Source organism: Perna viridis, chromosome 7 (genome assembly GCF_037379345.1).
Source record: "Perna viridis isolate PV_CMFRI_1.1 ecotype Kerala chromosome 7, ASM3737934v1, whole genome shotgun sequence".
In the NCBI taxonomy this organism is placed as follows: domain Eukaryota; kingdom Metazoa; phylum Mollusca; class Bivalvia; order Mytilida; family Mytilidae; genus Perna; species Perna viridis.
Window position 1 is genome coordinate 46,441,359 of NC_142451.1, and position 26,196 is coordinate 46,467,554.

At 31.6% G+C, this 26,196-nt stretch overlaps 1 protein-coding gene across 6 annotated transcripts; it reads left to right on the plus strand.

Annotated features, from left to right (window-relative positions):
- The first annotated feature begins 151 nt into the window (after nucleotides 1-151).
- On the plus strand, nucleotides 152-26,196 carry LOC148612964 (hamartin-like). Of its 6 annotated transcripts, none has more exons than XM_088594897.1 (22): nucleotides 152-182; nucleotides 3,487-3,649; nucleotides 4,097-4,200; nucleotides 4,835-4,984; nucleotides 5,566-5,710; nucleotides 6,750-6,776; nucleotides 8,775-8,932; nucleotides 9,824-10,049; nucleotides 10,833-10,997; nucleotides 12,271-12,344; nucleotides 13,458-13,941; nucleotides 14,462-14,986; nucleotides 15,330-15,473; nucleotides 15,898-16,064; nucleotides 16,490-16,620; nucleotides 17,011-17,107; nucleotides 18,189-18,284; nucleotides 18,948-19,089; nucleotides 20,552-20,640; nucleotides 21,022-21,090; nucleotides 22,441-22,552; nucleotides 23,591-26,196. In XM_088594897.1, exons 2-22 carry the CDS (start codon nucleotides 3,514-3,516, stop codon nucleotides 23,893-23,895), a joined length of 3,546 nt encoding a protein of 1,181 aa, XP_088451023.1. In that variant the 5' UTR covers nucleotides 152-182; nucleotides 3,487-3,513; the 3' UTR covers nucleotides 23,896-26,196. The 6 variants fall into 6 exon arrangements, with proteins under 6 accessions (XP_088451023.1, XP_088451027.1, XP_088451029.1 ...); XM_088594901.1 differs by having other exon boundaries at nucleotides 10,833-10,988; XM_088594896.1 differs by having other exon boundaries at nucleotides 170-262.

Here is a 26,196-nt window from a genome sequence, read left to right on the forward strand (position 1 = left end):
TTTGTGAATATTAACATAATGATTTTCAAAGTGCACTCAAACTACTAAATTAATTGAAATTCTCATTAGAAAAAAATCGTATATATTGCTGAAGACTTATAACCTAAAAATCCTTTAAACAATGAAATCGGTCAAATTCCTTCCAACCCCTTCAAGTTACACTTGGTCCAGTGAAGAAATCGGTGAGCACTGAATGTCATCTGCTATTTTTCTGTTTTACTTTATTCTATAGATCCAACTGAACAGGATGCATGCCAAACATGTCAGTTTGTCTTCAAGTTTAGGGGGACTGTCATTCCATGAATAATTTTGCACAGGGGCGGTAAAAAAATATCCTCCGTAAATTTAGTTCAGAATTCCAAGCTCTGTGAAATTCCAATAATAAATGTTTCATTGTCACTATCCTGCAAATATATTTTAACTGTACAATGCACAGTGGCATTCGTCATTGAAGTATCTCGGGAATTGAAAAGTGGAGCACCCTATATACTGTGCCGAACAGCATTCCCCATTCCCCTTAGAATTTTTAGCGGAGTACTTGTCTCTCTCTGAGTGATATTATTGTTTGCCTTTAATTACCTCTGAAATTATGGTGAATGAGAGCTTACAGATATGTCCGAAAAGTGGCTAAAAATAATCCCAAATAAGAAATTATTTCCCAATTGGCAGTCGAAGGTAGGATATATTGTTCCAAATTACACTGGTATTTGATAAGATTTAAATAGCTTTCCCTTCTATCCTCTGTGAAGAAAGACTTATACTACAAATTTAATGTTTTGTACAGGAATTCCTAATTTCCCTTTTTTAAAAATAATGATGCATATTTTCCCAATTTAAAAAGGTCGAGGTATTTTTGAAAAAGGCCAACAATATCATTCTGTCTACACTATATTGTGGCAGGACGGCCTACCTGCGTTGTAGTAGGTAGTTAGTGAAATTTAAATGGCCAGTTAATTGACTTGGCTAAATGATTAATTCTTTAGCAGAATCGGTTTGTCACGGGCTTGTCACCGGTCGGTCTAGGGTTCGATCCTCGGTGGCATAGTATAATTTTTGGAGTCAAATCATGCTTTCCCGTTACAATATAGATGACTACAGATACAATGAGTTGCAATAATGAACATTATGTAGCTTTATTTTCTAAGTTGTAAGCTTTTCTTCACACAGCATTTGTGTTTATAAGGTGCAAGACAAACATACATTTTGTTTACTTGAAAACTTTTAAATCAGAAGTTCATAAGTAATTATCAAGATCAAGTTCAGGGATCTGAATAAATTTCCACAGCAGGTTACTGTTTTTGGGGACATTTAATTTGTTTACATATAACGAGAATGGAGACAGTAAATATGTCAAAGAGACAACAACCCCATTGGGATGGAAAATGTCAGCTCAACACCACCCGTGGGTCTTCAGTGAATGATGAGGTAACCCTTGTACCACAGGGCAGGCTGCAGCTGACCCTAAACAACATTATACACAAGTACACGGAAATATATACACAAGTACAGGGAACAAGCTGCCCTATAATTCAGGGATGTCAGTAGAAGTTGTCAACCGGCAAAATTGGATGGCTAATTGCTCAATTTTTTGACGGCTACTCTATTTTAAAAAATAGCTGAACCCTTGCTAAATTTTCATCAGCCTACCTGCTACTTTTTCTTTTTTTTCTGCTATTTAACATACTACTGACATCTCTACGTACACTATAGCAACATGAAAGTAAACTGAAAGTGAAATAAGAAGCAGTATAGGTACATTATTTTGTACAGAGGCCAGACAAACTTGACTTGGGACAGAGTTTAAGTACTGTATTTTAAAAGATACATGTATTTTGTCATTTCAAATTATTCCAACAATAAACACTTGTTAAATCATCTGAAATTGCCAAGGTGTGAATCACAACTTGGATTTGTTCCTTTGTATGTAATGGTGTAATGGGACCTCTTTGTCAGAACACATTGTCAAAAAAAGCTTCATTATTATTATTACTTGCCTAGATTGTTCAATATGTACATACATTTTAATGTTCTTACTGGACAATGAATGCAGGTCTAGTAGATGCTCCTGTCCATCTGTCCAGCATTCTACTTGTTTGTTCATCCATCATCCTTAGGGCAGTGTTCTAGGATACCACTTTCCCGTCACCCTGGGCAATAGCATTTTTAGTGAGGGAAAGTTAAATGTTTAATGTCCGGCCTAACGAGGCTAAATTAATGGTCTGTTTTTGTCAAAATAAACACTTTGAAAATTGTGCTAGTTGTTATAAATACACTTTACAGTTTCCCCCAAAAATTGGGCATGTAGTCTTCACGACTAAGCAGTAGTCTGAGGCCCAAGGCTTGTCAAAATGGAGGTGGGCCAACAGTCACTATATAAAAATTTCAGAAAAATGTATTTCAGGCCGGTGAACTGGAAAGTTAGTTGTGAAGACTGAGCATGGGAAGATGTGTTTGAAGACATTCCAATGATTTTACCCTTGATAAATTAGATGTGTTAAAGTGTCTATCTTAGGACAAATTGCTAATGGTGTAAATTTTCCCAGTAAATTTTAAACCTTACTTTGAAGAGACGATTACAGTGGTTCAAGATTTTGATCAGGAATATGTAATTTTTTAAGTTTTGAGTTACACAAACAATAACCAAAAACCTAGACCTAATGCTTATAATGTTATGATTGTCAACACTGTCATCATTCAATGATAAATGTTTCTAGTCTGACATTGTTGATTTAGTTTGATATTAAATAAACAGTGTGTTCAATGATATTCTATTTTTTTTTTATATTTGCTGGAAATCATTTAATGGCCCTTGCATCAGAAAGAAAGTTATAGTTTCTCAACAAATTGCCCCTTCAAATTATTAATAGCTTTAAAAAAAATCCTGGAAATGGCCCCTTCTCAAAATTTCCTTCCCAAGCACTGGACACTACCATGTTCATACATTTGTCTTGCTTAAATTGTAATTGCCATTGTAAAAATATGTCTATTAAAATCATGTTGCACATTAATTTGATAAATTAACATTATCTAATCAAACGGAATCCACTCAAATAAATCTTCCAAATTAAAAAAAAATGTGATAGCAAATTATTTTTTAGCCAAAATTTAGTTCATCAACTCTCAAGATCATTTTTATTGGTAATATTTGCTTTCATTTACTCAGTGCTGACAAAATTGCAACAACAAAAATGAAAAAACATTTTAGCAAACCATTAACAATTAAAGCTACCATATACACATTTAAATGCTTCATATTCATCCACTATCAACTTTTATTTATATGTTTGAAAGGAACCTTTTTTGGCTTTGAGTTTATTTATCTGACTTTTTCCTTCTAATATTACAATAATGTTTTAGAGGGAGGGAAAACTATAAAGAAATTAATTTTTTTTTATTAAAATTTTTGATTTTCCTCTGTTTTGTCTGCTATTTATGACTATATTGTAAACTCAAAGTACAGAAATTTTTTTTATTATGTACTTTAAGATCTCTGATTCACTATAATGTTTGAAAATGGCTAGTCATGAGGGTAGCCATGGAAACAAAGATGTCGATGTTGATGTTCGGGAGCTATTCAACCTACTAGATTCAGCTAATATTGCAGATGTTACAGAAATAAAGGAATTGGTGCAAGAAAAGCTAGCATCAAGTGGGTGCCTTAGAAAACTTTGAGATCAATAACATTTCATGCAATATTTTAACCAAAAATTCGAATCAGTTTTCATTCAGGAAACAGAAAATAATTGGTTTTTTTTAATGTTTTTTACAAGTGATTATACCATTTTTGTATGCTGTAACTGCCACCTTTTTTCAGAGAATAACCTTTATTCCAGTATTGTTCTTTTCTTGTTTATGGATTAAGTAATTTGATTTCTGTTCAATACTTTTAACACAGTTTTCTGAAGATTGATGATCAGCCATGTTTATGTTTATAGTTATGAATCTTTAATATATTAAAATCAAATTTCAAGTGGTAGATAACTTCTAAATAAGTAAATTATTTTTTTTTTATGTGTCATCAAGTTTCCTAATTAAAGAAAATTTGTAATGTACAAAATGTACTTGTTGTAACTTTGAGAATATTCTCACTTTACAGCTGATGACAAATGGATACTGAACAGTTTAGTAGAATATTATTACATCACATCATCAAAGGAAGCAATTGATATTCTTACCAAAGTCAAGGACCCACATGATAAGGTATATCATATTATATTTAAGTGCAGAAAGCATACGAAAAGTGATTCTTACATTTCTTAATCCCAAATTTCTTTGACTGGAAATCCTACAGTGGGCCTCATGGTAACTGTATTCGAAAATTGAAGTGCAAATGAAAGTTTTCAACTGGAGATATTAACACTTAGAAATTGATAATGTCCTGCATTAGAAAAAGTACAGGAAAATTTCCTGCCATAATTTTACACTATACCCAGTCAAAAAATATTTCATGATATAAAGCAGATCCAAGGACATGAACTTAGGAAGAGTTGTTTTTAGAAACTAATAAATGTATAAAACAGTTTCATTGATTATCTCGAGATATGATGGATCCTCCTTGCCTGTTGCCATACTTAATAAGCAGGGAATGACTAAGTTTTTGTTAATTTTGTCTTTTTGAGTAGCTTGGAATAAAATAATTCTGGGATTAAGTGAGGAATTTTTATAATTTCATGATTTTGAAATGCTTTTGCTAGGAGAAACATCCATACCTGCATAAATGGTATCTAAAAGTAAGATAAAACAAACATCAACTGTAAAGTAGATTATGGTGACACTTGACAGCTTGTCATATAATAAGGAAAAGAGAAATTCACATGTGATTTGTTTATTAAAGCATCTGATAGACAAGCTATCAGAGGGAATTAGAGGCTCTCAGAACAAATTGAAGGCATTACAACTATTACTACATGTAGTCTGTAAACAACCAACATGGATCCACAACATCACTCAGTCAGTATTTGGAGCACTTGTAAAATGCTTAAAGGTAAGATTTAAACAAGGAACTTATCCAATTTCTGTTGGCTACTTGCATGTATTTGAAGCATTTGTTTGTCAGTGCTTGGAGTTCTTGTCAGTGTATGTTGGTGAGATTAATTAAGGAAGTGTTTTACCATGTTTGCTGCATACATTTATTCATTGAAGTTTCATACATTCACCAGGGATTTAGCATTGAAAGCCTACTTGTAAAATATGAATAAAATTTTAAACCCATAAGTTAGAACAATTTTCCTTGAAACTATAAATTTGGACATTTTGTATCTTATTTCTTTAATTTGAAAATCTAATGGATGATACTAATATTACTGAATTACAGCATAACTGACTTTTCTCAATGTCATTCATGTGAAAAAAGTAATTTTATTCTTAATTCTGAAAAGTATTGATAATACATGTAAATACACATACTATTTTCTTAAATTGCAGTAATATTTGGTGTAAGTGTGTTTGGTTTACAGAAACAGAAATATATATTCACATAGAAAATGCTATACTTATGTCATCATTCTTTACATCATATTACAATGTATTTAAACTTCCCTTCCTTTTTGATTTTGTCCATTTCAGAATGAAACTGATGTACCCATATTGATGACAGGAGTTATGACCCTTACTATCCTTTTACCAACCATTCCAACATATTTAGGAAATCATTTACACACCATATTTGAGATCTTCACTCATCTTGTATCCTTCAGCTATAAAAAGCCTGGTAAGTTCAATAGGAGAATTGAGATACATGTCAAATATCAAGAAAGCCAATTCTTCAAAATTTAAAAGGATTTATGTGTTTCTAGGTACAAAACTAAATGAAAACTCAATGGCTACTTATTGTTATCAAAGAAACATGTGCCAAACAACTCAGTGGACACTTTAAGCAACATCAATGCTTATTAATAGGTAGTTTGATTAATAAGAATAAATTAATGTAAAACATTACTGATGGTATGTTATAATTTTTTATTATCTATTTCTGAAAAGACTGTTCTCAAAAACAAATTAGTGTTCTCTTTTTTTTTTCAACTTTAGATGTATAAATATTCTATAAACTTTGGCCTTTTCAGAAATGACAAATGAAGTTTTTCTTTTCAATAAGAAGTTGAAATAAGTTGAAACATGAACATTTTGGGGTATTTTGTCAAGTTACCAGATTAGTAACAACTATACATTGTTTTCGTAGCTGTTAAATTACCCCCTTTTTCTCCTGATCAAAATAATCATAGAATTATGTAGATTGCTAAAAAAAATCTATACTTTAGCCCTGAAACTCACACAGAAAAGAAATAATACCTGTTTTCATATATTTTTAAAACCTATTTTTAGCAGCAATATGTAAATATGTCATTGTGCATATAAAACATGGAAAATATACTTTTTAATATCTTTCAAAAACATCACTCTATTTTAGTAAGAAGTCCAATGGAAAATTTTTATATAATTGTACTTTATTTATTTTAGTTAGGTTTTTTTTTTCATGAATTAATATATGAATCCTACACGTTTTCCATTTTATCCTACACATATGAAAAAAAACACTCATGTAAGTTGTAATGTTTTTTCTGTGTACAGAAGGGGGACCCTTTTGACCAGAAGTAACAAATTCACTGTTGAAACAAAGTCTGTTAGCTCTATACATGTGTATACACTATTTATCAACTCAATTCTTAATTAAGACCATGTGTGTTGAAAAGGAATTTGTTATGTACAAACTCTGTGTTTCTTGCATTTATATGTATGATTGTTATTCAAAGGAAGTCCTGGAATGAAAAGCGCTATGGGTAAGGTCACATGACCATGAAATGTTTTTGTCATAATTGTGTGTTTCTGCATTGTGTGGTGTTATTGTAATGTTATGTGGAGTTAGTGCTGCTTGTTTTGCTAATAACTTTTGAACACACACATTGAAATACCATTTGGTAAAACTTGAGGAATGTTTTATAGTCCTAAAAAACATGAAAGTGAAAAAAGATAGTCATGATATGAAAGACTCATTTTTTTTACTAATATTCGAGGATAGAGGAAGTTTCATGAAGAACTATTTATCAGTCCACAGTGTAAATTGAGATACAAGCATTTGGACAAATTTTCACTCCCTTTGGCCGAGATTTCAGCACTGTTTTGGAACTTTGTCTATTGTTTATTAGTACTGGTTTAAGGTAAATTACTGTGAAAGTATTTATTTTCAGGGTTTCTGGTATATGAATAAGTGTGAAAAATAGTACATGGAATGGATATTTTACATTACGAAATGCTAATCATTTAAAAAAAAAAAAAAAAAAGAAAAATGTACATTTGTATATTTCTTTGTCCTATTAACAGACCTCTTACTTGGCATTAGACCAAGAAGATTGATAAGTCATGTTTCTAGCTACCAGCCAAAAAATAGGGTTGGTAAGGGAATTATTTTATTTTTTAAAAACATATTACATTGAGTTAATGGGGAAACAGTCTAGACTTCAAAGTGTTTGAGCAAAATTGGCCATAAAATGTTTGGTTAGAGTGGAGTAGCAGGAAACAGACATATCTTTTTTGCTTTATGCATCATAACCTTAATTTTGTTTAATAAAAATCTTATACATTGCCTTCTTCAATGAGTTATGTATCATTTCTCATTAATAACTGCTTGCTTTGCTACAGCTTTTGATTAGCAGAATTTTCATTATTATTAATTATGCTAGACACTTATTCAGCATTTATTTTTTGATGAATTGTCTAACAAAATATGTTTTGATTGACCTTGCTTTTGGGATAAGAATTATACATGTAATTTATGTGCATGTTTATACAAAAGCAATTTCACATGAAATTTGAGTGAATTGAACATGAAATTTATGTGATTTTCCATGTGAAAAATGTGATTTGAATGGATTTTACAATAAGTCTGTCACAAAACTAATATTCAGTTCAAAATAATGTGAAAATCATATGAAAATATCTTACCCACTGTGTACATGTACTTGCCTTATTGGATACTCTTATTTGAATTAATTTTTAGCCAAAATATGTGTAAAGAACTGGTAAAGGTAGCGAAGAAATAAAATATGCATTTCAAGTATTGTACATTGTACAGAAATTACATTGTCAAATTGGAGATTTATATTTCCTGACCATGTTTCAAGGACTTTATAAGTTGTTTGAAAATATAATAAATTTTACAGAATATAGATTGAATTTGTGCTAGTATGAATTTCATAAAACCTTTTAGGCAGGAATAACAAATGCATGTGGGCCTTATTTATACATGTCATCTTACATACTCAGCTTATAATTGTGAATCATGTTCTTATGACAATAATTATTCCATATTACATGCACTTAATGCATTTCTAAATGTTAATGAATAGCTTGCATTGCTGTATGTATGCAAAGTTCTTTTAAGGCAGTGATGCATGAAGGAAGTTACCCATAAATGCTTATCATATGAACTGCATGGACAATTTCCCTCTACAGACCTTAAATTCGACAAGATATCAATAGAAGCTTTGAAGCTCTTTAGCTTGGAAATAACTTTAATGCTGATATTTTTGTATTGTAAATAACAGTTATAGTTACATGTATATCAGCAAGAATGTGTATGGCTCATTAATGCCTACTTGCAAAATTACAGATAGCCTCTCAAAATTGCATAATTGCTAGAAATAATAGTTATGCTTTTGTATTTCAGCAATACAAATAAACATGGAATACTTGTCTCTTCAATAACTTTGATTATATCTGTGTAAATTGGCTTTAATTAGTTGTAGCTTAGTTTCCTTATTTTCTTTTGAATTTTCCAGGAAATGTTCCAGATGTCTACCTACTTCATCTACAAGTATCTCTCTATTCCCTCTTTCACAGACTATATGGCATGTTTCCATACAACTTTGTTGGATATCTGAGAAATTTCTACGGTAGTAAAAAAGAAAACATTGCTGTGTATGAGGAATTGGTCAAGGTAGAAATATACTATAATATGTTTTTATTCATATAAGAAAGCCCTCTTGATAAAAACATAATCACCGAGATAGTGTATAGAGATGATTATTTTACTCTGATTACTAGTTTAAAAAAAATGGTGTGAAAAGTATGTAGTGCATTTGAACCAATTTTAAAATGATGAAATCTTTAATACCTGGAACAGTACTGTAAGGCAATCAGAACTACTCAACCATTTCTCCTACACTGAAAAATAATTCTTGGATGCAGAAAGGAATTGTGGTGATACGCTTGTCAAAGTAGTTCCACCTACATGTACCAAATGGTGCTAAAAAATTTAGATAGAAAGTGAGGAGCTAAGGAAAAAAGGTAATGGTACAAATTTCAACCAGTTTAACAATAACTTTAACTATAATTCGGGACAAATTCTTCTGCCTAGTGTCTCAGGGGTTTTCGTTCTTTGTAACAAGAAATGCTGAGGAGTTTTGGTTGCACTATAGGCATGTGTATATGGATGGCATCATAGGTTAATTATGAGTTTAGCCCACCTGAACATTTCATTTCTTTATGACAGCTACTCATTATCTGTTGTTGCCATTATGTATTTTTTTTAACTGTTGGGTGATTTAAATGGTTTCTTGTAATTTTATATTTTTTAAGCTTTCTTCCCTTTCAGCCTTGTCTTGATTTGAATTTTTTTCCAACTCTTGATAGTGAATTTCAGATTTTAACATTATCGCTTTGACCTGCATGTAGAAAAAAATCAAAATTTTTTATTTTGTAGTAGAAAAATGTTTTGAGCCAAATCTTCCTTAGGAATATATATGGTCAAATAGTGCAAAACAGAAGTTATTTTTAAAAAAATGCACTTTTAAGGCGACTGTTTAATTTAATTTAAAATACATTTAAGCCAATGTTGGAAAGAGTTCGCTTGCATCCTGGTTTGATTACTGGTAGTCGAGACACAGAGGTTTCTAGCAGCCGCTGGAGGTCTATGGAAGTACAGGATATAGTGATGGAATGTGCCAAAGTTTCCCTAGATGTAATGGAAGGTATTGATGGAACAAATAAAGATGTATTCCATAGGCCATTAGAACAGGGTGCTAGAAGGAATGGCCATGTGAGAGCCATTAAAGGTAAAAGTTATATGTGATTTTCATACAGTTACTGGACCAGGTTACAGAAATGAAATTATTTCAATGGAATTAAGATTTTCACAAAATTGAAAACAATGTTAGTTTGGTTTCATAATCCATTTCAAAAAGAAAGTTTTCTTCTAAATTTAAATTTTCATTAAATTATTGAATTTCAGTTATCAGATCTTGGATTAGAACATTCTTTATTGAAATAGTACATTTGGTTATACACTCCCAAAGGGAGCGTAAATGCGATTATGGACAACGACAGTTTAGGAAACATAAATTAGCTTCGATGTTTAAATACAAATCGAATCTGAGCTTTTTCTAAGATAGAGATGGTCAAAACATGGCACTCGAATGTTTACGAAAATGACATAATTGATACCATACAAATTGACCCAAAGACAACTCACAGTTCCTTATCAAAGTTGTATGTTTCGGCCCATACATATTTCAGACCATGACAATAGGAGAAGGACAATAAAAAACATATTACCAATTGATAATAACAGGGCTGAGAAAAAAAATGAAAGGACTTAGGTCATTGAATTAGGTCATTTATAAGGTTTCACCTTCCTCATAGTAGTTGTATTAAGAAATTGTTAATTAATGTTGCTTTATGTAAAAAAAACTTTTGTACTTAATAAGTGTGGGAGAATGAAGATAACATCTGTTTGTCATTATCATGTTAGGGGTTATAATAAATCAAGAAACATTAGTAGTGAAGTGAAGCAATTGATTTTTCATCATTTTTTCATGCTTGACGTCTTTTACTTTCAGACTCATCATTTTTAAGGCTGCCAGAGAATGTGTCATCTTCAGGAATTCAGCAAGAGTTTTTCAGCCCTTCTATGGTGATAGGGATGTCGACACCTCCCCCCTCTCAGAGAAATACCCCTGCCACAAGTGTTCTGGAACTTTCTAGTGCAACACATGGTCAGTCAGGTATTTCTTTCTGACTTCTTGGCAGTTATTGATTAACAGCATTTTTTAAAAAAATTTATGTGTAGTTTTACTAAAAACTTGTGGTTGTATACATGTATTGCATTTTTGTCCCTAGATACTTGGTTTTCATACAATAACTTGGGTATTAGTTGGTTGATCTTTGTAAAATTTTATTAAAAAAATTTCAACTAACAAAAGGAAAGGTGGTATTGATTTTGGGAGTTATAGCCCCAATCATTTTAGAATTGGGAGCTGAAAAGGGAAAATAGAATTAATAGAATTCAACTAAAAAACTCAAGTAAAAGCATTGGAATGTCAATGATATTGTTACCTGATGTCAAGACAATAACCTGTTTATTTTTGGTTCGATTTTGGGATTTTTTTTTTTAAATGGATGCCATATGAAGATCCCTGCCTGCATTTTACAATCATATTTCAGGTATCTCTTATGGTTTTTGAGTTAAAAGAGGTCGAAGGGGCCATACCCCCAAAAAATCAACTTTTTTCTATTTTTGGTCTGATATCAAAATTTTTTTATGGATTCCTTATGAAAATCCCTGTCTGCATTTGTCAGTCAGATTTTAAATATCTGTTACTATTTTCACATAATAAGGGGTCAAATAGGCCACACCCAAAAAAAATTCAACATTTTAATTTTTGGTCTGATTTTGTAAATTTTTAATAGAATTTCAAATTTTGTGCTATATTGTTGACAAACTGTGTTCATAATGAAAGTCCCTTGTTTAAGTGTGTCAAAAATTAATACTGTGTCCACACTTGCCCTGTTCAGGGTTTGATCACTGCAGTCATATCATGCTATGCCCAGCGTAGCTCTTTATTTTCATTTTATTGAAACGATGATAAAAATGGTTGAAAGAAAGGAAGGAGGGCCTGATAACAAAAAATATTTCTTGTTGGGCCTTTTTTTTGTATCAGCAACTGTCCTGATTCTAATCAGCTAAGCTTTGCATGTCAGGTATTAAATTAAAGGGACAAAGCAATTTGATTTTCACAGAATTATGATACATGTTAACTAGCTTTTGATTCATGTAAAATATTTATCTATAATACTATTTGGAGGACTGATTTCATTCCTCGAGTATCTTAGATTTTCGTTCAATCTAGAAACCAGTGGTAAAGAGGTATTGGACAAGGGATTTACTAAGTAGTTCAGTCTACTGCAAACTTTTGACTTATTGAAATTAAACAGTAAAACAGTAATCCAAAGTTCACAGTATTTGTTCTCTAAAATCTGACAATCCTTTCTTTTCAGCAAGTACAACTCATGGTAACACACCTGTCCTGACACCCAGAGCTACACCACCCATATCTGATGAGCAAGAGAAGGTAAATTTTTCACGGCATATGTCATGATGATCTGTTTGGCCACTGCTGCTTCTCAAGACATAAGTGATTTTTACCACTACCAGCTTTTGCCAGTTGTCTTTTGGGTTTAATTCACTGGAGAGACCTCTAGATTTCCCCTGCTAATATAAAGCCTATATCATTTTTGCATTTAAAATCTAGGTACACTTTCTTTGGGAAAATTTTTGCATGAAAAGGAAGGAGTCGAACATGATTCAACACAATCATTGAAAATGTGAAACAAAATAGCATATTTACAATAATGACACCAACTTTATCCAAATATATTTTGGTGGATTGGATCATGAAAGTGAATTGGATGGATTTGATTATGACAACATAAATGACAATTGTGTTTTTCTCCTGGAAATTTAATTTGATCAGGCTAGAAATGATGCAGAAATGCCAAAAAACATTGATATTGGGTGGTCTCCTGTTGACAGTCCCTTGTTTTGTACACTATTCACTTTAATGCTTGGATTAAAGATCATTTGACTTGGGTCCTAACGTGCAGTATAAGTCGGAATTAAAGTAAAATTATTATACCTTGCAATTTAAAGATAATTTTTCATACAAAACTTTTTTTATATCCCCCAAAATTAAAAAAGTTATGAAAGCTTAAAATTAGTTTAGCATAAAAATACCAAATGCTGTATTTACTGTGCAGTGTTGAAAGGGTTAAACATGCAGTGTTGACATTTTCAGTGTGACACAAAATACATATACATTATTTTAAGATCAATGAATTCTATAATGTATGTTTCTGCACATTTCATTTCATATGCCTGTCTATTATTCTGATTAAGAAAAATTCTGCAGTTCTGCAGTTCTAGTGGACTTAAATGCATAGAAAAGATCCTTCATATATCTTTTTTTTCTTAACAACTTCATCGGCATCTGTCACAAGGTTTTTTTTTTACTGTTGGTATATAGTTAATTATTGCACCTGTTATAAAGTTGCAGATAGGTATAGTTATAACCTAGTTTTACATACAGATATCTGTAGTATTAGCTTTGATTTTTTATGGGTTGAATTTGCATCTTTCTTGATTCAAACATAAAATTTTATTACTGTAGTCATATGAAACATTTCAGGGGATGAGTAGAAACAGTAGCAGAGGATCTCTTTTTACTAATAAAAGTGTAGATAGACGTTCAATAACCCTCGTAACCAAGTCACAACCAACTAGCGACTCTAAATCTAGTGTACCTCCATCTCCAATGAAAACAGAATTTACAACAGAGCCTCCACTTGGCACCTTTAGATCTCAGCCTGTTCGAACAACAGCTAGAGAACTCAAATTTGATATCATTAACAACCCGGTTCCTGAATCTCCAATGCCGTCATTTAGTGACAGTGTTATGTTATATCCTGGTGCTGAGTCAGCAGAAAAGAATGAAGGGATTGATAATGTGATGAAAACAGAATCTGTTGATAAGGATGAGGTTTCCAAGCAAACTGGTCAAAGAGAGGACAGTCTAGAGAGAAAAGATAGTATTGAGAGGCCAGATTTGATGGAATCTTTTTCAATGGATACACTTCCTAAAATGATGGAGGCTTTGCATGATAGTGATGATGGTAAGTTAGTGAATGTGTATGTTCATTTCTCTACAGTTTATCCTTGATCATGGTCCAGCAATTTAATATGATGGTATTTGGTTTAGAATTGTATGCTTATTGATAACAGTTGCTATAATAATTTGTGTCTGCTAAAACATAGGTCAAGAACATATTTTAGTTGTTTCTCAATACTACACATATTTGTGCCTCTTAATGCAGCTGAATAGAAAAATTTCATATGATCTTTGTTTTTCCATCAAAAAAACTTTGAGGGCACAATTCTTTCAGGATAAGTGATCAGATTTTTTTAATTCTTTGTAAGGTGGTTTAACACTATATGTATTTTATTGCCCCACACTATCGAGTACAGCCTATTTTACAGACACTAAAGGATACGACTTCAAAATTCACTAGATATGCTACAGGTGCATGACACAGTCACACATATCTGTAGCAATCTGGTTTTTTTTATAAACAATCATTTGCTTATCAAAATAAATTAAGGGAATAAGATAAAAGAATTCTGTTTTCTTTCCAGATGATGAAGTATCAGAAATCACACAAAACCATCAAGCAGTAAATTCACATTTAACAGCTGAATCTGTGGCTCAGTTCATGAAAAGTGTGAATAGAATCAGATTTAATAGTTTAACTGCCACTAATACAATGGACCTTTATAAAGATAAAGGAAGCACTAGGTCAAGATCTTGTCCTAAGCTGACCTCAATGGAGGATGAGGAAGAAAGTGTTGGGAGTGAGGGGGAAATGTCCAGGTCAGTTTCAATAGCAACTGAGATCCAAGAACAATCACATTCTAGTCAAAACAGTCAGGTTACAGCTGTACCTGTTGTTACTACTGTTGCCATAGACACTAAAACTGTTACCATGACAACTTCAAACATCAGTATTACTTCATGCCCAGTTTTTATCCAATCAGTCAATTCACAAGACAATCAGCCACCACAGACAAGTTTAATGGATGTGTTGAAAACAACATTGCTTCCAAACTCAATGCATCTTTGTCAAAAGTGTAAATCCTGTATGTTGTCTGGCAAAGATGACGGTGAGTGTAATGTATCTGTATGCTTAAACAGCTGAGTTGAGAGGAGTACTTCAAGTTCTGTATATCAAACATTTTAAGTCATAACTATATATTTTTATAAATTGTTTATATAATAGTTCAGTCATTTTGCAACTGAAGTGGGCAGACATCCCCAAAATCACTAGGCATATGTACATGTCAATTTTTTTTAGAAAATGATCTGAAAGTGCTAAATGAGAAATTATTGCTCTAAATTCTAACTTTCCTTGTTTGCTTAATCTGTTTTGAAGTCATGAAATTCTGTACCTCTATCTCTGTTTTATTTCATTTGACTGTTTTCCATATAATTCTCTTTGGTTTGTAGATAGAGAAGTCCCATTGTATCAGTCCCTTTCACCTCTCGAATTGTTGGACAAACATCTCACCATGGGTAGGGAGATTCATGCTAAAGAACTAAGTAAAATACCAATAACTAGTCAAGAATCTATCAGCTGGACTCATTTTGGTGGTAGGTATTGGTATCCTAATCAGATTTGAATGTAAAATGTGTCTTAAATCGTGTAATTATAAGCATTCCTTTGACATTCCGACAAAGTAATTTTCAAAATGTTTTTTTTTAACTTTTGAATGGAATTTCAGGGATTAAGCATCCTTTGCAGATTTGCCTATAGTAAGAAAAATCTGTCAGACATTTGAAAAGGGAAGTAGTTTGATGTCAGGGTTTTACATGTACATGTTTGACCTGCATGAGTCATCACTCATTGAACTCACATTTTTTTTTTTTTCATTTTCACTGATAATAACATTTAGTAATCTCAGCTTTTGAGTTATTGGTCCTTTTGAGTTGTTTGAATTTAATGTATTAATACAGGATAATGTCTCTTTTCACTGTAATACAAGATAAAACAATATTTGTACCATGTTCATAATAGGTGCCCCTCCTGCTGATGAAATCAACATTTTGAGAGGCCAAATTATAATGATGGAAAATCAGTTGATGTATGAGAGACATAAACGAGAACTACACAACAAGAGAAATAGACGACTTCTCAGAAAGATAGCCAATGCTGAAACTTTAGAGGAAAATAATAATGTTATGGTTAGTATCTACTGTTCAACAATTTAGGTGGAACTGCATTTAAAAATTCTTTTTCATATGCATTAAACTGTTCTTGTGGATATATTTAACTTGCATTTATTATCATTATTTGTGGTATGCTTGTTTTCAAGACCACAATATATGTACTTTGACCTCAGTCTTTGATCCAATTGTAAATTTACTTGTTTTATCTCTCAATCTTAAGGTAGGATATGTACATGTAAGAAAACAACTTCATAAATACACAAACTGTTAATCATTGTCTTCTGTACCATATGTTAATCCTGCATACTAACTTTTTAAAATTTATTGATAAGAACTTTTATGGCCATTCATGGTGTCATATGGAAATTCAAAGACTAATCATAACTTAATGTTATTAAAAATTTTTTTTTAATTTCAAGTAACAATTGACATTATTTCAGGCAGAACAAATACAGATTTTGGAAACAGAGATACAGAACTTTAAGATAACAACAAAATTGTTACAAGATGAAAATAGAAAGTTAAAAGATCTTCAAGAAAGCAATGAATATGAAACTCAAGTAAAATTGAGGTACTTAGGACTAGGGTGTATGATTGATCTGATTAAATTTAAACATAATAATTGTTTCATTCAGTCACTGCATGTAGGATCTAAAACTTTCCATTCTACTGTCTGTTCAGATGACCTTTTTAGAATCCTTGGTTTTTTACCTCGGAATAATGCTTTCACAATCATATTATTGTGCCTATAGTAGGCATTAATGGCTTTTCCCCTGTATTGTATTGTAGTTTCTGTATGCTATATTAAGTTTTTAGCTAATCTACAGAGTGTTTTTATTACTAGACAATGTTCGGAAATCTGTACATTGATGTGGGCCTAAATCTTACATTTAACAAAAGTCATAAGACTAAACAACATGATTTTGTTGTTAACTTCTTAGTCTCCAAAACATAATTACAGGACTGCTTTACAAGAGAACTCGGATCTGAAATCTACTAAAACAGAACTAAACACATTATTAGTCAGACAGAGAGAAGAACAAGATGCTCTCAAAAAGGTAGGAAATGCAACTCAAGGAAATGAAGGCTGAGTGGTAAAATTTTAGATGTTACCATATATACTCGCTTATAAGCTAGATTTTTCGGACTAAATTTTGAATTGCTGGGAAGGGTTCTGATTTCTAGACAAGATCTTTCTTATAAACTTAAATTTTCAGCTTAAAAATGGTAGCTAGACCAGCACTGTTTACCCCAATAGCTAATTGTAAACATCAGTTTTAGGAAGACTGTCTTCATTTTCTACCTTTTACAGCTAAAATATGATGCAGTAAAATAGTATTTGCTGTTAAGTCTTTATTTTGGCCTTTTATGATTTTATTTCCCACTCATCCATTTTGTGTATTGATTTTTATTTGTGTACTCTTATATAGCCAATAACTCAAAAGGTGTAACAATAATGTACTTGTGACAAAAGTAATCAATATTTTAGTTGGTTATGACAATTCTTTTTTACAAATTTCTTTTTCCTTGTTTAAAGTTAGAACCTCTTAATGGAAATATCTTCAAAAATGAATTGTTAGAGTATCATAAACTTTCTGTTTTATTCTTTGTTGTCCCCTATATTTATGATTTTTAATTGGGTTATTGGTTGTACCTCAATTAGAAGGAATGAAAAAATGGCCTTATTAGTACAATTCACATGGCTTGTCAACAGTTTAATTACTTACTACAATAAAAACAACTCTGGCTTGTAATTATTTCAACATTTATTAAAGTTATCAAAACAAACAGTTATACTTATTGTATATATTATAAATTAAGGAATTTTTGTGATGCAGTTGTCAGAGATCAGTCCAACTTACAAGCGGTTCACAGCTAGGTTCCTGAAATTTTCTACTGAAAAGGGGGGTCTGACTTAGAGTTGCATTGACTTTTACTCAAGTATATACAGGACTCACAAATTCTAGGGAATTCACAGGTAACATGTTAAAGTATGTGAATTCTGCATTAGAAAACTATATGTTCGGTCTTGGACTTTTATTTTAAATGTACTTAGGAAAGTAAAAAAGTCATTTATGTCTGCTAGTTTGGTTGACAGCAGTGCAATTTCCTAAATTGATGTGGTATTCGTCTTCACAGAAATTACAAGATGCAGACAGCCAGCTATTCCATGGCAAACAAGAAATTATCCACTTGAAAGAACAAGCAGAACTTGCACAGAAACTGAAAGATCAGGTACTCATAGAATTCATTTTTTTTTTCGTTTTTTGTTTGTTTGTTTGTTTTTTAATCAGAGTTTATACTTTAATATCAGTTCCCACTTTTACCCTATTCTAATACATTAGTAAATCTGATTTGATTCCTCAGGGTCACACTTCTTTACTGACTGTCCTTTTTTGGATTTTCTCTGTGCAAAAATAAGAATGCAATGTCAGACAGATTAATTTTAGATTAGGAAAACAAAGGTTGAAAGTTTTGTTCCCATCGTATTCTGCATCATTAATTCTAATTTTAAAAATAAATATTTATGTGCCTTTAATTTGCTTTAATTAGCCGTCATTATTAAAAGCAGATAGGAGGTGTTTTTATGCTTATCAAAAACCCACTGAATTCACATTCATTTCTAATTTGAAATCAGTCATAGACCCAGATTAGGACAATGCATGGTCTATTTGATTGATCGAATGTATTTGTCCTGAAAGTCATGTGATATCTGCCGTAAGATGTTCAACTACAATCAATCTCTGAACATGGTCTCTTGAAATAACTTAGATATCAGTGTAAATCATTTCTTCTAGGTATATAACATATTAAAAGGAAAGTAAATGTTGCTGTAAACACTGTCAAATAAAAATTATAATTCCTTGAATGTTTCCATCACTTACTATTTTATTATAGATGTTACAAACCCATAAAGAATTAATGTTAATGGGAGAACTACAACAGAAATACCAGGAAAATATAAATATCAATAAATATAGGGATAACAAACAACCGGAACATGAAATGTTGGTGGCTACACTGAAGGCTGAAATTAAAGGTTTGTAATAAATGACAACCTGCCAGAACATGAAATGTTGGTGGCTACACTGAAGGCTGAAATCAAAGGTTTGTAATAAATGACAACCTGCCAGAACCTGAAATGTTGGTGGCTACATTAAAGGCTGAAACTAAAGGTTTGTAATAAATGACAACCTGCCAGAACATGACATGTTGGTGGCTACATTAAAGGCTGAAATTAAAGGTTTGTAATAAATGACAACCTGCCAGATCATGAAATGTTGGTGGCTACACTGAAGGCTGAAATCAAATATTTGTAATAAAGGACAACCTGCCAGAACATGACATGTTGGTGGCTACATTAAAGGCTGAAACTAAAGGTTTGTAATAAATGACAACCTGCCAGATCATGAAATATTGGTGGCTACATTAAAGGCTGAAACTAAAGGTTTGTAATAAATGACAACCTGCCAGAACATGAAATGTTGGTGGCTACACTGAAGACTGAAATTAAAGGTTTGTAATAAATGACAACCTGCCAGATCATGAAATGTTGGTGGCTACACTGAAGGCTGAAACTAAAGGTTTGTAATAAAGGACAACCTGCCAGATCATGAAATGTTGGTGGCTACACTGAAGGCTGAAACTAAAGGTTTGTAATAAATGACAACCTGCCAGATCATGAAATGTTGGTGGCTACATTAAAGGCTGAAACTAAAGGTTTGTAATAAATGACAACCTGCCAGAACATGAAATGTTGGTGGCTACACTGAAGGCTGAAATTAAAGGTTTGTAATAAATGACAACCTGCCAGATCATGAAATGTTGGTGGCTACACTGAAGGCTGAAATCAAATATTTGTAATAATGACAACCTGCCAGAACATGACATGTTGGTGGCTACATTAAAGGCTGAAATTAAAGGTTTGTAATAAATGACAACCTGCCAGATCATGAAATATTGGTGGCTACATTAAAGGCTGAAATTAAAGGTTTGTAATAAATGACAACCTGCCAGAACCTGAAATGTTGGTGGCTGCACTGAATGCTGAAATCAAAGGTTTGTAAGAAAGGACAAACTGCCTGAACGTGGAAAGACTGAAGGCTGAAATCAAAGATTTGAAATTAATGACAAGCTGTCTGAACACAAAATGTTGTTATATTTTAAAGCTGAAATTAAAGGATTTTACATGTATTAATAAAAAAAAAACTGCCTTAACATGACATGTTGGTGGCTGCACTGAAGGCTGAAGTTAATGGTTTTTACATTATTAATTAAAACAACTGCCTTAACAGGAAATACTGTTTGCTACTCAAGTTTGAAGTGCTTCATGCTGAAGGCTGAACAATATTGGATAACTAAAATATAAACTTCAGTGCCGAAGAATGCAAAGATTAATGTTCACTTGATGGTGCATGATTTAAATCATGTGTTCTTAAAAATATGCCACATCAACATGTATATAAATGTACCGTTACTAAATCCAGTTTTTACATTAACAGTTCTACAGGCTCAGTGGGACCGAGATTCTTTACAGCTCACTGCTTGTCAACAGAGGATTATTGAATTGGAAGAAAGCATTAAAAATAAGGTAAATATCAATAATTATGTTTACTCCAAAAATTACATTCTAAAAAAATTAAGTGCTTATGCATCACTTGTTTTTGGAAAGATTCTGGAAAATGTTTATGTTTACAAACTGTAATTTATATTCATGTAGGATATTTAGTACTCATATAAGCAGGTTAGGAACAAATTTACACATGGAAAATTTGTTGGCTTTTACATACTGCTAAATTCAAAATGAAAACTGTAAATTGGGTATTATTGGCTTATTGTGTGCTTAGCACTGTCAGATATTCAACCAACTTTCTCTCAACAAAATCAAATTAGGTTTCCCAAAATTAAATGAAATGTTAAACAAGTTATAAGGTATCCTCCTAAACCATGTTTTACTTTATTTTCTATGAAGGATGGTTGTATTGTTGAACTGAAGAAAAGATTAGAAGATGTTAAAGTTAGCCAAGAAGACGAAATTAAAGTAACATAGTCAAAATATAGAAATGATAAGCTTTTATGTAGATTTTTTTCAGTTGTTCACCTGGTACAAAGGTCTCTGTGAGCTGATGGTATTACTAGCCATCCATCTTTGTTTACTTTGTATAAAATGCTAAATCAGTTTGCTTTTATGTAAAAATCTCTCACTTGAGGCAGTGTCAATGGGGGAGATTATCTCCCTCATGAACTGTTCCAAAGGTTAACAGGTACGGTATACTTCTCTTAAACCATAAATTTGATGGTCTTTTTTTGTCCCATTGATTTTTACTAATGAAGTGTCCAGTTTAAATCTGTCATGTAATTTAAACAAGAAGGTCACATTTGCTATACAAAATGAAAATGTTTTCAATTTTCATCATGTGATCTAAGTGGTAAACAACTCTTTGGAAGAGTTATTGCCCTTTTTTATGTCAAGACTGTTGATCTTCACCTTTTTTGGTGCATATCTTTCTTTCTGTTTTTGATCATAAGACATATTAAAGCAGCAGAATCTACAATTTAAGGTAGACCACAACTATTACACTGAACATTCTTTTCTGTCATCTTGCAAAAATCATAAAGACGTATATATTTTCAATGAACTGATGATGCAGAAAATGATGTAAAAACAGCATGTTTAAGTCATTTTAAAAGAATTTTTAACATATAAATTGTATGGTAAAATTACAAACATTAATTGTATAAAGCCTATTTTAAAGGGTGATAATTGGCAGGAAAAGTAATTGAAATTTTAGTTTTTTAATATTACCAGAAAAAAAGTTTGGTGACTCCCAATTTTTGGTTTTAAATGTGAAAGGATGTCAGTTAAGTGTTCTTGCTATAAATTTAGAAGAAATTCTGTAAACCAGTTTTTTTATAATTTGCAAAATAACAAAATTTCCCACATATAAAAATTGCCTTTATTAAGGCTCAATTATCTGGAAGTCAAGTTCAGATCTTCCTGAAAAACAATGAAAACTTATCTACTAGAAATGAAAGCCAATGTAGATGCCTTGAAGGAATTGTTTCCCTTTTTGTATTAAATATGTCTTCACTGGTCAGTCTACTAACAAAAGATGTATACATGGGATATTGAATTTTGGTGATATATCTATGTACTTTTCACTTTCATGGTCAAAGAGATCTTAATTCAGGAATAATTGTGATGTTTTTAGTTATTTGAAGAATGTTATCAGACTAGAAAACTCAATATTGCAGCATAACCATCATTGAAGCTTAAAAATTTTAATTATATTTTTGACTGAAATAATTAATCCCATTCATCACTGAGCACTTTCTTTAACATCAAAGTTCTACACAGCATGCAAATTAATACATGTTTGTGTTTTTATAGGCTGTTGAAGAAAAGTACAAGACTGTCATTAAGATAAACCAGGGTTTGGAAGGAAACATTCTGAAGTTATACAGCCAAATAGATGAATTAAAACAACAACGACATAGAAGAGGTTAGTATGAAGAATGTATATACTGCAAGTACAATGATTTTCTACGTGTACTCATTTTTGGTATTTTTGCGATGGTCAAATAAGTGCCAGAACTGTATTTTTTTCAAAAACAGTGAAAAATATGATTATATTCATATGAAAGAATCTACAGACAGTTCCACTGAATTCTATTTTAATTGAGTTTGTTCATGGTGACTTCTAAACTATTTAAAAAATCCACAACAGTGTGATCTAAGCAGGATTAAAAAGTTGACAGTACTCTGTTGTAAAAAAAAAAAACAGCTATCAATAGTTACTGCATTCTTCTATTGATTTTTTTTTTATCCCATTCAACCTTGTATTTTTTTTTATCCCACTCAACCTTGTATTTTGTTTTATCCCATTCAACCTTGTATTTTTTTTTATCCCATTCAACCTTGTATATTTTTTTTTATCCCACTCAACCTTGTATTTTTTTAATCCAATTCAACCTTGTATTTTTTTTTATCCCATTCAACCTTGTATTTTTTTGTTATCCCATTCAACCTTGTATTTTTTCCCCACTCAACCTTGTATTTTTCTATCCCATTCAACCTTGTATTTTTTTTTATCCCATTCAACCTTGTATTTTTTTTTTTATCCCACTCAACCTTGTATTTTTTTATCCCATTCAACCTTGTATTTTTTTTTTTTATCCCATTCAACCTTGTATTTTCCTTTTTACTTAGAGAAGTGATTTTTCCATGGCTTTGTGGATTACTGCTTTTACAAGTCTTTATTTTACTACTAAATTTTTGTTAATTCATTGTTTATTTTCCAAATTTACCTATTTCCACTTCTCTGTAGTTCATCATATCTCACCCCAGGTTTCTGAAACTGTAATAAGAATTCTATAAATCTGTATTGTACATGTTTATTATAGCTCATTTCTTGTTTCTGAAACTGTTATTAGAATTTCATAAATCCTCAATTCTATTGTATATGTTTATTACATCTCATCCCAGGTTTCTGAAACTGAATCCACAATTCTATTGTTTTTGTTAATTACATATATTTTAGTTCAAAAAGCAGAGTCTAGTCAATCATCACCAATACAAGCAGTACCAATTCATTCTGATGTCAAAGGTCAAGGACCAGGTCAGATTCCAGATGGAGCCACAGGATCTATGACTTCTAATTCTGTAGAATCAACAGGCAATCCTACATCATGTGTTTCTAATTCATTGGATTATTCCCAACAACCTTTGACCCCATCTCAAACTGATGTCAACCAGTCTGATGCTGTTAGTGAAATGTCAGAACAGACTGTAACTGACATAGATGGAAATTCAATGATGAGTCGGGAGTCTGGAATAGAAACATGATTATGTCAGTCTCCTTTCAATGTGTCTATATATTGAAGATCTGTTGGGGGTAAGGCTTTGAGCATTCCTGTTGAATATTATCTTATTGAACAATATCTGCTAAGTTTGGTTATCCATGATCAGGGGCATTATACAAAAAAAAAACCAGGTTGAAATAATTGAAGTATTATCAGTTTAGAACCTTGAAAATTTCATACTTGTTAACCCTCCCGCATTAGGGGGGACACTCCCACACAATGAAAAATTTAGAATCTCCCTCATTAGAATTAAAGATTTATGAGAGTTTTTTTGTTCAAGTTACTACAGTTGAACACTTGCTCAAAATCTGATGGCCTGAACTCCAGGATTTTTGCAACACAATTCAAAGTACCAAACTTTTCTCCTTTATAAATCAATATAAATAACCTTATTTCTCGAACTTCGATTTCTTGAACACTCACACTGACTAGTCTGCCTGTATGGTAATATCTCTAAGAGAATAACCCCTCATTAATTCAAACTCGTCAGCAATTTTGTCAGCTTGGGTAATAAAAGTTTTCAAAAAACTGAAACCCTTGGCCAAAAAAGAAATCTCTGTTTACGGTCACCCGACCAACCCTCATTTTATCGCGTGACCCTAACTTTTTTATCAGCAATTTTCTAAAATTCTAGAAACTTCTGCTTTTTCTGTTGCTGATACCGGTATTTATCGTATTAAACAACAATGGTGGCCAAAAAAAAAATCTGACCTACCAACCCTATTTTTTTTCATCATGCAACAGTAAACACACATATTTTTTTTTTGGCCCATTCAATAATGAAAGTGTCATTTTAGTTAATTACTGGTAAAATTTAAGTCATCACTTATTTGGTAGTTTTGATCTTAACTAGTACTGATTTAAGGTCAAGAATGTTACGAAGTCAGTATGATTAAAGCATCAAAGAAAATCAGATGAAAACAAATTATTGACAAGGAACAGGAACTTTGCAGGATTTTTAAAAGCAAACACAGCATTTTTAATGTCAAAAAATCAACAATTCGGAAGCATTTGAATAATATCCAAGAACTAACAAACTTCGTAGGAAGTAAGCAAAAAATCAAACTCGGACCAGAAACAAAAAACATCCAGAAATCTAAGAATTTCAATTTCTTCAATTCCTGAAAACTCGAACACATTGCAATGGTTCCTTGGAGTACGAGCTACCATCAGTAGGCTAATGAGGTTTGACAGTATTTTAATTGAGAAATCAAATTTTTACATAAAAATTTGCTTTTACGTAAAAATCGCCCATATGAAACAGTGTCAGTGAGTAAAATTTCTCACATGAACTGTCCCAAAGGTTTACAGGTAAGAAACATGAACCTTTATATGTTCGCAATTATTTTTATGGTGGACAATGAAAAGATGGTAAATGTAACAGTGTATCCTTGTAACACTTAATTCCTAACATAATTTATTTTAAGAATGGAAAAAAATGGGAAGGGGGTGGTATTGTGTGCTTTAGTGCAACTATCTATCCAATACATGATCCAGTTTTACCACCAATTGTATTTAGGTAGTTGTCTTTGTAAGAATCATGCAAATTCTGTAAAATGTTATACACCTTAAAAAAGCTTACATATTTTTATTTTTTGTTATTAAGCTGTTTTATAGGTCTGTTTGGTGAAATATATAATTATTTATTCCAATCTGTCTGCTGTTAGGAGATAATTCACACTGAAAATCCAACAGTTTCTATTGTATTTTAGTGTCATTTACAGAGTTATCTCCCTTGATTTTGAATTCTACAGTGCGTTCTATATAATTTTTATCTCCTATGGACAAGGCTGATATGAAATGCCACATGCTAATTTCTGTTTACTACGATGTTTGAAACAAATATCAAAAATAAAAATATTTAAGCTTTCCAACCATGGATCACATTTTGCATGATTCTTATCTGGAGTACTACTTAAATACAAAATGTACAAAATTCATTTGAAAATGGTTTCAACAGAATAAAATCCTTCAATTTCATTGATCTGACAGTTGGATGTTTTCCAAAGTGTATTTTCAACTTCTTTCAAAAAGTGTATTATTATCCTTACATATAGAATAAGTCAAAATGTTCAGATTTATATTATTATTTCCAAGCTAATGGTGCTCATCTTCAAATATTTTATCTATATAAAAATGGTGTCACTTAAAAATTTGTCCTTGTGTGTCTTTTAATGTATGGATATCTTTATTAAGAATGTGATATTTGATATTTTGGTTAGTGCCATGCAAGTTCATGGAATAATCATGTATTTATAGAAATAAATTCATATTATCATATTAA

Excerpts from the sequence above, each read along its gene's own strand:
- LOC148612964 (XM_088594897.1), top strand. The coding sequence starts at position 3,514 with ATGGCTAGTCATGAGGGTAGCCATGGAAACAAAGATGTCGATGTTGAT. Across the intron at positions 12,345-13,457 it reads TATCTGATGAGCAAGAGAAG|GGGATGAGTAGAAACAGTAG; the intron begins GTAAATTTTTCA and ends GAAACATTTCAG. Across the intron at positions 17,108-18,188 it reads AACAAGATGCTCTCAAAAAG|AAATTACAAGATGCAGACAG; the intron begins GTAGGAAATGCA and ends TCGTCTTCACAG.